The sequence below is a fragment of the Pseudophryne corroboree genome, chromosome 8 (genome assembly GCF_028390025.1).
Source record: "Pseudophryne corroboree isolate aPseCor3 chromosome 8, aPseCor3.hap2, whole genome shotgun sequence".
Lineage (NCBI taxonomy): Eukaryota > Metazoa > Chordata > Amphibia > Anura > Myobatrachidae > Pseudophryne > Pseudophryne corroboree.
This window is the reverse complement of record NC_086451.1, coordinates 71,715,103-71,725,867: the sequence shown is the minus strand read 5'-3', so window position 1 is coordinate 71,725,867 and position 10,765 is coordinate 71,715,103. Positions and strand designations below refer to the sequence as shown.

The 10,765-nt window shown below is 45.0% G+C and overlaps 1 protein-coding gene across 1 annotated transcript; it reads right to left on the bottom strand.

Moving 5' to 3' along the window:
• Positions 1 to 330: 330 nt before the first annotated feature.
• Positions 331 to 4,783, bottom strand: LOC134949753 (alpha/beta hydrolase domain-containing protein 17C-like). The gene is made up of 3 exons (XM_063938497.1): positions 4,299 to 4,783; positions 2,616 to 2,795; positions 331 to 424 (listed from the first exon to the last, which is right to left on the bottom strand). Exons 1-3 carry the CDS (start codon positions 4,781 to 4,783, stop codon positions 331 to 333), a joined length of 759 nt encoding a protein of 252 aa, XP_063794567.1.
• Between the last annotated feature and the right edge of the window lie 5,982 nt (positions 4,784 to 10,765).

Sequence of the window (10,765 nt, the reverse complement as noted above, 5' to 3'; positions counted from 1 at the left end):
TCGGCCACTAGTGTCGCTTAGCTTAGTCATCCAGCGACCTTGGTGCAAATTTTAGGACTAAAAATAATATTGTGAGGTGTAAGGTATTCAGAATAGACTGAAAATGAGTGGAAATTATGGTTTTTGAGGTTAATAATAATATGGGATCAAAATGACCCCCAAATTCTATGATTTAAGCTGTTTTTTAGTGTTTTTTTTAAAAAACACCCGAATCCAAAACACACCCGAATCCGACAAAAAAAATTCGGTGAGGTTTTGCCAAAACGCGGTCGAACCCAAAACACGGCCGCGGAACCGAACCCAAAACCAAAACACAAAACCCGAAAAATTTCAGGCGCTCATCTCTAGGCTAAAGTCCACAATCTCATCTTCTGTGCCATGAATGATGAGCAGCGGACAGGTCACCTTAGAGATTTTGTTGATACTGCAAAGGACAAAGTACAATGGAATTATACAACAGAAACAGCATGGAGCAATCACACATGTAAAAGGATGATGCAGTTAATATACCAGCTGTCAGGATCCCGGCGTTCAGAGGGTCCCGACAGCGGCATCCCACCAGTCAGAATCCCTACCACAGCCAACTATTTCCACTCGGGTGGTGGCCGGGTCCACGACACCACCTGAGTGGGAACAGATCTTGTGGTGAGTGCCGGGATTCTGCCTGGCGCGATGTCGCTGTTGGGATCCTGACAGCAGGTATCCCGTCAGCCGGCATTACATATGTATTCCGTAAAAGGGCCACTAAATATATAGTCTGGAAAAATGCAAAACCTGCATCGTGCAACATGAAAGCTGCCCATGTAGAAGAAGGTCACATACTGTGGCAGAACTTATGTTGGACATCTAATCTACTGTTGGTAATGAGCAGAGAGCAATCTGTTGGCCAAAGTCACACACAATACTACTTGTTTCTATTATAGAGTACAGATAGGACAAGAGGGATATTGCAATATTTCCCATTTATAAATAGCCATGCCATATTGGGAATAAAACCCAGCCCCAGAGGTGACTTTTCTGGGGTCCAATGTTTAAGTAGCCCTCATACACACTGCCGCTACTCCGGCTCCTGCGGACCGTCACCTTGCGGCATGTCAGATAATACATTGGGGCAGTAGTAGCGAGTCAAGTGCACAGACACAGGACACTGACAGCTTGTCTCTACTATGCCCAGAAACAGAGATGGGATCAGTATGAAGCTGACAGGGGTGAGAAAGGGGTGTTCTCCCCTCTCCCCACCCCCCTAACCCTTCCTATCTATACACCTGTCTAACCCTAACCTCCCCCTTAGTGCCTAATTCTAACCACTCCTGGAGGTGCATAAACCTAAGCGCCCATCCCCGCTGCCTAAACCTAACCCTCCCCCTATAGCCTAACCCTCTGAGGGGGGTGCCTAACCCTAACTCCTGGGACGCAGCCTAACCCTAAGACCCTGAAATGCAGCCTAAACCTAACCACTCCCGCAGCTGATCACTCTGGCACCGCAATGTCTGTTCATTCAGCATCCCAGCTGTCGGGATTACGGTGCTGGGATGGTACACCCATTCTGGATGCTGGTGTCTGCAATCAGAAGTGTGTCAGGATTCCGGTATCGGGATTCTGACTGCCGGGATCCTGACTGCTTCCCCCAGAGATATCAGCCTTCCAGCACTTGCTCCAGTTCCACACGCCTGGTATGCAGTTTTATATTTTCGTTGATGGATTGCTATGGCTCCTGAACTCTGACCCCCAAGTCCCCAGAACTTCCCGAAAGGTGGGAGACTCTAGTTCTTTATCCAATTGAAAGCTAAGAAATCTATTTCCAGGAACTGGAGATATCTGCAGTCAACCAAGCTGGCCCCCCCCCCCCCACCCGAAAATGATGAATATATTAAGCCCACTCCACTATCCACCCATGCCCTGTGTATTAAACACCCCCTACCACCCTGCAAGTAATGTTATGGGCCCCTTCATTCAGCCCAATGCCAAGTTCTACAGTTTAGTGTTCTCCCTCCGACCCCATCACCCACCACCTGAGTAATAAAGGAGTAATCAGCAGAAATTACTGCTCCAGGTCCTACATGCTGAGCGGAAGATAGAACACCCCCTACCACCTGAGGGACATCAAAGCTGCCGCTGATAGCACCCCCCACCCCTACCGATGGGCAGGGGCCCCAGTGCATTGCTTTGCCCAGGGGCCTACACTGCTTTTAAGACGGCCCTGCGCAGATATTGGGGTTTACTTCCTCAGACAGCAGCAGCATTGTGCTCTCAGCCCTCTGACACGGAGTCCTGAAAATGTGGCCATAGCTCAGATAAACAGTAATAATTAGTGTAAGCAGAGACCTTCTGTATCTGCAGTCTAGTTGGTGACAAGCGGGAAACACATTATTCCCTGGCCTAGAATGGAAAGCCTGAGTTATACTATGTGATGTCACACATGTCCTCAGATAGTGGCCGGAGCCCATTTCAATACAGGCAGATTGGACCAATATACTGTAGCTGGTGATGCCTGACAAAGTATACATAGGGGCCGACTGAATTATACATGAGCTGCCCCGGCCTGCTTACTCCCAGCACATACTAAACTCCACAGGTAACAAACAGCTTAGTATAAAAGCATAGCATTGTCTTACCTGGGAAAGGGGTCACAGCAGCAGGTCCTCCGTATGTTAGGAGAAAAGACCCATAACCCTGACATGAGCGGTGAGTGCAGGATTACTGCAGCGCATTTGTAGCGGGTGGCAAGGTCCACTGCAGCTGCCGTCCCAATGCTCTGCCCATACAGGATGATCTTCTCAGCCGGGACTCCATATCTGTAGAGATAAAGCAGGAAAATGTAATAAAATCTAATGACATCACTTCTAGTGTAGTTCCTTATGAATAACTTCTATATAACGGCATTATACCTGAACTAGATAAACACACTGATTCCTTATATGGGTGATAGACAGTGTACACGTGGAACAGGACTACATAGGTCATGCACATTTACCTAGTTACAGCCAACTAGGACCACTAAGGAGCTAGGGTAGGGGTGCGTCCAGTCACATCAGGAGGAAACACCCTAAACTTTTGGCGCCAGGAGCACTGTGTTATATACAGGTGGTTTTACCTGGTCCCTGGGATTTGTCCAGCCCAGCTTAGTAACCAACAACATGGAACACAGAAACAAAATGGGGCAGGGTCTATGTGTGATCAGGTGGTAGGAAGCTTTAGTGTTTCCTGTGAGACTGAATGAATAGTAATATAACATGGCAAGTGAGGAGAGGAAAATATGGCAGAAATACAGGTCTCAGCAGAAACAACAACCCACCTACAGCTACTTTTGGACATATTTTTCAGTTATAACCCTTTCAGACCATCACCTCTGACCACGGGTTATTGGCACATGAACGCACATAACCCGTGTTCTTCATGTGCGGTCTGAAAGGTGCTAGGGTTGAAATACTGGGTCGAGTGACCCGGTTTTTCAACCCTGTTCGTGAGCAGGGTTGAACACATGTGCAACCCAGCTCACTGTGCGGTGTGAACGGGAGCCGGGTCGATGTGACCTGGCACCCGTTCACTGTGAGTGTACAGGCGGTGCTTGGAGATCATGTAATCTCCATGTGCCGCTTCCCCCGCCGGGGAGCCTGAGACGGGTCACATACTGGGAGCTCCCACGTCAGGCTCCCGGGTACGACCCGCCTCAGGCTGTCTGAAAGGGATATTAATGACAAATGTGTGTACACTGAGGAAAACAATATTGTATGTTTGTCTGAGACCCTAAATCGGTGTCAGATCCTAAGTAACCTACACATCTTATTACAATAGTCTAGCAAAGCACATATTGTGGTATATTTCCAGTGCTTGTACACATTGTGTTACTGCAAATTGTGCTCCTGGTGTGACTGTATTTACCTTATATCAGGGCTGGGCAAAACCCACTCACAACCCAGATCCTTGCACCATGGGGATTTCAGCAGTAACCCCTCTATGCTGCTAGATAGAAGGGGGAGCCCAATGATGCAACAGGATCTTACAGCACAATACACATAGCAATGCATCACATTAGGCAGGAGAGCAGAGGACAATGTCACTCCCTGCTTCTACAGTGGTTATATCCTCTGGCTAATACAGTATAATACCAGCAATAGTATACCCACTGTCCCTATATAGGCAAACCCCAATACACCAATTACATTTATATACTCAGTACATGTGATGAGTGGAGTATACAGACTATCAGGAGCACAATACACAGCATATACACTCCCCTATGTAGTAAATATACATATATGTGACCCAGGACACCCATATACCCCAAACATACATACCGGGTCCTCAGGGCGTGCCAGGCTGCCTCGATGTCAGCGTATAAGTTTTCCTCGCTCGGCTTGCCGCTGCTCGCCCCGTAGCCTGAGTAATCATACGAGAAAATATTGCATCCGATCTTTGAGCCGAGGTCATAGTAGCTGCTGCACATCTCGCCTAGGTCACAAGCATTGGCATGGGAGTAAAGTATGGTGTACCGGCTCCCAGGGGCGCAGCGGATGTACATGCAGCTCAGGCTGTTACCATGCTTGGTGGTACAGTAGAATGTCTCCATCTCATCCAGTATCTGCTGGGAGTATGGCCAGTTAGCACTCTCTGACAGGTGTAGTTTGCACACAGGAGGAAGGTCATGGGCCTGAGAGGCCTCAGTCTCCTGCAGCGTGTACGTTGGCTCTGGAGGGTGAAAGGCCACTTTGGAGGTGATCCAGTTCGCCAACGGTTTGCAGGAAATGGTGGAAAACAGCTTCTTCCATGAAAATCCGGACATCTCCGGTCACTGTACAGGGGCTAGGCCCCTGTCTTAACACTTATATAATACTAATTACTAATATTAAAACTTATTACTAAAATAATGAAAACAACTAAACTATAAACTTAACAACTAAACGATGAGCTTAACAGCAGTGATGAACCTCCTCCACTGATGTCAGCAAAGCAACTGCTCTGTCTGAGTAACATCCACGTGGATATGAGGTTATGACACAATTGTGACATCATAGACACTAGTCCCTGACCAGGACTGCATTGTGACATCACAGACACTACTTGTCCCTGACCAGGGCTGCATTGTGACATCACAGACACTACTTGTCCCTGACCAGGGCTGCATTGTGACATCACAGACACTACTTGTCCCTGACCAGGGCTGCATTGTGACATCACAGACACTACTTGTCCCTGACCAGGGCTGCATTGTGACATCACAGACACTACTTGTCCCTGACCAGGGCTGCATTGTGACATCACAGACACTACTTGTCCCTGACCAGGGCTGCAGCCTGCACACAACTATCATTGTCATAGTGGTATTATTAGATTATATGTGTATTGGGCATCTCTATAACTTTTGTATATAATGTTTATTTATAGAATAAATGTAGCATCCATGTAATAAAGGTCGCCCCTGTAATTATGGTCATACATGTAGAGTCTTTTGCTCCCTGCGCCTTTCATTTTCCCGGAATAATTATTAAGAATTCGCTTTTACTTTATTGCTCAATAAAAAATTTAGATTTTTATTTATGTCTTTGTGAAATATTACAGTGCAAAAGACTTAACATACATGAAAGTGAAAATTAAAAATAAAGATTGTGTAATAAAGTTTAAAATTGGTGTCCACATGTTATCATCCAAATGGTGTCTTATTATTCGTTGCTTAGTATGCTAATTGAATATGGAATAATTATTAATCGATCCACTTGTGAAATAACTATATATAGACGTACCATCAGAGCCGGCCCTAACCAATATGATGCCCTAGGCAAGATAACTTTATTCACATTATATCATGCAATAGTGTCTTTTATGCACGTTACATCACACAGTAGTACCACGTTACTCCTCCCAGTAGTGCCCCTTATTCACATTACACCACACCATATTGCTCTTTATTAACATTAGACCACACAGTAGTGCCCTTTCTATATGTTACACCACAAAGCATTACACCTTAAACACATAATGCTACACATTAGTAATGCCTTTATACACACACTACACATAATACCACACAGTAATGCCCCTTACACATGACACACATTATTAATGTCTTTCTACGCATAATGTCTCTTACACATTTGCCGCACATTAGTAATGCATTTTGTATGCAGATAGAGCTGCAGTCATACACAGAATATAGGCATGCTGCATATCATTTTAATCAGCATAAGCTGCTTGTGCCCATATGCATTCCAAATACCCTAGGCATTTGCCTAGTTTGCCCATGCCTAGGGCTGGCTCTGTGTATCATCAGTAGACGACTTTTAGTTCCTAATTCACATATGTTATAGTATATTAGTTGTCTTGTCATGCTCCTATCCAAAAATTGTTGAGATGTACGAAGTCCAAACTCACAATTGCCTCGGGATCCGGTCTGAAGATCGACAGTGCCTAGGTCGACAATGTTTAGGTTGACCACTATAGGTCGACAGTCACTAGGTCGACATGTTTTCAAGGTCGAAAGGGTTTCTAGGTTGACATGTTCTAGGTCGACAGGTCAAAAGGTTGACATGAGTTTTTCAAATTTTTTCTTTTTTTGAACTTTTTCATACTTAACGATCCACGCGGACTACGATTGGGAATAGTAACCTGTGCCGAGCGCAGCGAGGCACCTTGCCTGAAGGATGGGGAGCGAAGCGAGCCATGTGAAGGAATATGGTGCACTAATTGGGCTTCCCGGTCACTGTACGGAGAAAACGACACCAAAAAAACCCATGAAAAACTCTTGCGATCTTTTGACCTGTCAACCTAGAACATGTCGACCTAGAAACCCTGTCGACCTTTAAACCCTGTCGACCTAGTGACTGTTGACCTATAGTGGTTGACCTAAACAATGTCGACCCAGACACTGACGATCTAATGATCCACACCCATTGCCTCATGGAGGAGATAATATTCCTAATTGATTGTATATCCAATAAAGTTGAGCCAAATATAGCTGTATTGGTGTCACCTCATACTCACTAATTATTACCCACAAAGAATATTTTTGTATTTATGGGCTGTGGGTACAGGTTATAGGGACTTTCATTTATTTCATTCACCAAGGCTCAGTTAGTACTGAGTAGCCATAAATATAAAGGTAATCTCCCCAATAACCATATACAGGTTAAGGGTTTTAGACTAAATAGATGTATGTACTATTAGGAGTAATTTCTATATAGATAAGACAGGGTATGTCTTAACATGAAACTTTGTAAATGTATTGATAATGTAATGATAACCTCCTTAGATTATTACCATAGGCAGATTGTGAGTTACATTACCACAATATATTTAATTGACTTGCCCTCTCCAGTGGTTCTTTAACTGTGTGCCGTGGCTCCCTGGGGTGTCTCAGGACACTTGCACGGGAGCCTTGGATTGTTGGTCCAGGACCAATTCAAATTATTTATGGTCAATGCAATAGGCAAAACTAGTTCTGGTGGCTGCCAATCATAAACTGTGGACAAACAGAAGTGATTCCTGTCTCTCACCACACAATTAAACCTAAGGATGACATATAAGCACAATTAATATTTCTTTCTAAATATCTCAATAAGACACTTTTGTCCTTGGGGGGCCATGATAAAACATCCGATACTCTAGGGCGCAGTGATTCAAAAAAGTTTGGGAACCAATGGCCTACTCCGATTGGGAATGGCAGATCACAAAAATGTATTTCTATGAGAGATATTGATCAATTAGTGTCAGTTATGATATACTTCATGCTACTTCATTCTAAGATACTAATGTGCACTCACATATGGCTGCAAGCAGGGCCGGATTAAGGGCTGTGGGAGCCCCTGTGCAACAAACTTGTGGGGGCCCCCTATACATTTTTATGCTACACATGACTGCTCCGCCCCCCTTACCCCCCCTTGCTTCCCCCACCTGCTCCATCTCACTTACTGTAGTTACATTGAATAGTTATATGGTATATGGTGTAGCAGTGTTCATGTCACAATTTGTTTTGGTTTTCCTTGCAGCTACTGTACACTGAACTATAATGATATGAAAAGGTTATATAATGTAACAATATCTGTATCACAATTAAGTTTAATCTTCCTTAGGCTGTGTACACACTTGACGATATGCAGCCGACATATCTTCCGATCCGATAGATCGGATGATCTATCGGTCACATCATCCAGTGTGTATGCACTATATAGTTAATGATGTGCACTCCTGCGGTTTCGGACCCTGGCACCATGTTAACGATGTCCAATATCTTTAGTTTTTACCTTGAAATCTAAAGATATTGGGAAAGCCTGCATACTCCTGGATGTGGCCGTCCAAATGAATTTATATGTCTGCCTGGTCTGGCTGTGCAGCGTATGAATCAGGCAGAGATATATCTTCACTCTATAAGAAATTAACTACTATTAATTATCACTAATTGCGCTCAGTGTATTCAAATGAATTGAAGTTACACATCAGCTTTGTTAATACTCTATATCAAAGGCGCTGTGCAGTTCTCTAGTTCTGTAGTGGGGTGTGTGTGTGTGTGTGTTATTGCAGACAGAGCTGGGCATAGTGTAATGGGCTGTGATGTGCTATATGCAGAGCACACTCCGCACACACCAGGTTACGACCGTGCAACTCCCCGTCCCACTTCCGCCATCACTCACTTGTCCTAGTCTTCTCCCACTGTTGTGACATCTGTTTTTCCTCTCTGTGATCACCATCTTATCTACTTTGGCCTTTGTCTTCCATCTTCACCCTCACTCCCAATGTTATGTAAATACAAGGAGAGAGAAACAGTGTCTGACAACTCCCCCTTCATATACCCCTTCTCAATAAGCCACCTCCCCCAATATATCCCTTTTCCTCAATAGGCCAACACCCCCACTTAGCTCTTCTCCTGAACAGGCCAGCTCACCCATATGCCACAAAAAAAACATAAAGCTTGGTGCTTACAGATCATTTTTACACTCTATTAGCAGCTGTCGTCCAACAAGGGGAATACTCTACACTATATTTTCAGAAACAAGACAGACAGACAATTAAAATAGCTGTTAAAAAAGTATTTTCTTTAATAATGTTAGATAAAATAACAGTATTCAATTCATAAACATATAGGCCAACATAAACATATAGATATACATTATTATTAAATGGATCATCCCTTTTACACCTCAGCAGACTATCCCCTTCTATGCCCTCTCCTCAATATACCCCCCTCCCCACCCCCATATGGCGAGTGCTGTCCTGGCCAATAGGTAGATGCGCCCCTGTTATTCAGACCCAGGTGCAGCCGTGTGTCTGTACACAGCAGCTGTATCCAGAGGTTCTGCACACATGCACTGGCCGCAGTGCACATGTGCGACCCTTCACCATGTGGCCACAGTCCAGACGCATGCAGTCGCAAGGTGATTGACACCATTGGCTGTCAGGGGAATTGATGTGGCATTTAATGGGGGCAGTATGGACAATGCAGGTGTGTCCATACCATTTTGGGGGTGTCAGCATGACATCCCACACAGCCGCTCTGAGAAAAAAAATGGTGCCGGACCACCTGCCAGAGCAGCCAGGCTGCGCAGGCATGGGTGAACCTCAAATCGATGCATTCACAATTTAATTAAGAATGCATAGCGGGGTGGCACCACACACATGCTGGCCGGCCTTACCCTGTGCTTGGTGGCCCCCAGCATGTGAGTAGATGGATGTAGATCTTGCTGCGGAAGGAAGATCTGCGTCCATCTCTGAATAACCCCCAATGCTAATTGTTTATCACTTCCACCCATATAAAGAAGACGTGTGACACTGACTGATCCTCGGACTCTAATTGTCTTTGTATTTATGTTTCTGTTGCTTACGAAATGCTGCTGATATTGATGGCAAATACTTATGGATCTCTTGCTATTTATGTTTTTTCTTGAAAATCCCAATAAATACATACAAAAAAAAAAGAACCACTTGGCCCATCTAGGCTGCCCTAAACAAATGTAAATGAACACACACATTAGGGTTAATTGTTGTTTAATTTTTAGTTGGGAACAATAACCCAACGGTATATTTTGGAATTGTGGGAGGAAACCGGAGTACCCGGAGGAAACCCACGCCAGCACGCGGAGCAGAGCCGGATTAAGGGGGGAGCCCAGGGGACACTTTACCCTGGGCCCCCCAAATCTAAGGGCCCCCTGTGCCTGCGTCAAGCAATGGCAGTTTTGCATGTTTTTTTTTTCTTTTATGAAGTTCAGCAAACTCCCCCCTTGCAGACGAATTGTGTTTCAGAGACGGAGACAGCCTGGTCTCCATCTCTGCACCCGAAAGGGCCACCCACAGGCACTAACGAGCAGCTGTGAATGCTCCTCACACAGAGCTCTGATCAGCAGAGCTCTCTGTACTGGAGACATAACTCACCGTGGAAGGAGCTGCTGAGCATGTGCAGTAGCAGCTCCTGTGCTCAACTCACATGGACTCCGGCAGAATCTCCTCCTCTTCTCTTAAATTGGTTAGTGGTGTGTGTGTGTGTGTGTGTGTGTGTGTGTGTGTGTGTGTGTTTTTGTAGGTATGCTGTTTGTTTGTAGGTGTGTAGTGTGTGTGTGATGTATGCATGCTATGTGTGTGTGTGTGTGTGTGTGTGTGTGTGTGTGTGTGTGTGTGTGTGTGTGTGTGTGTGTGTGTGTGTGTGTGTGTGTGTGTGTGTGTAATGTGTATGCTATCTATCATACCTTGCAACTGTACCTGCCAAAAAGGATTTGTACCAGTTTTTGACTCTACTTTACAATGAAAGTATTGTAAACGGGGTGTGACCACGCCCCCTTTA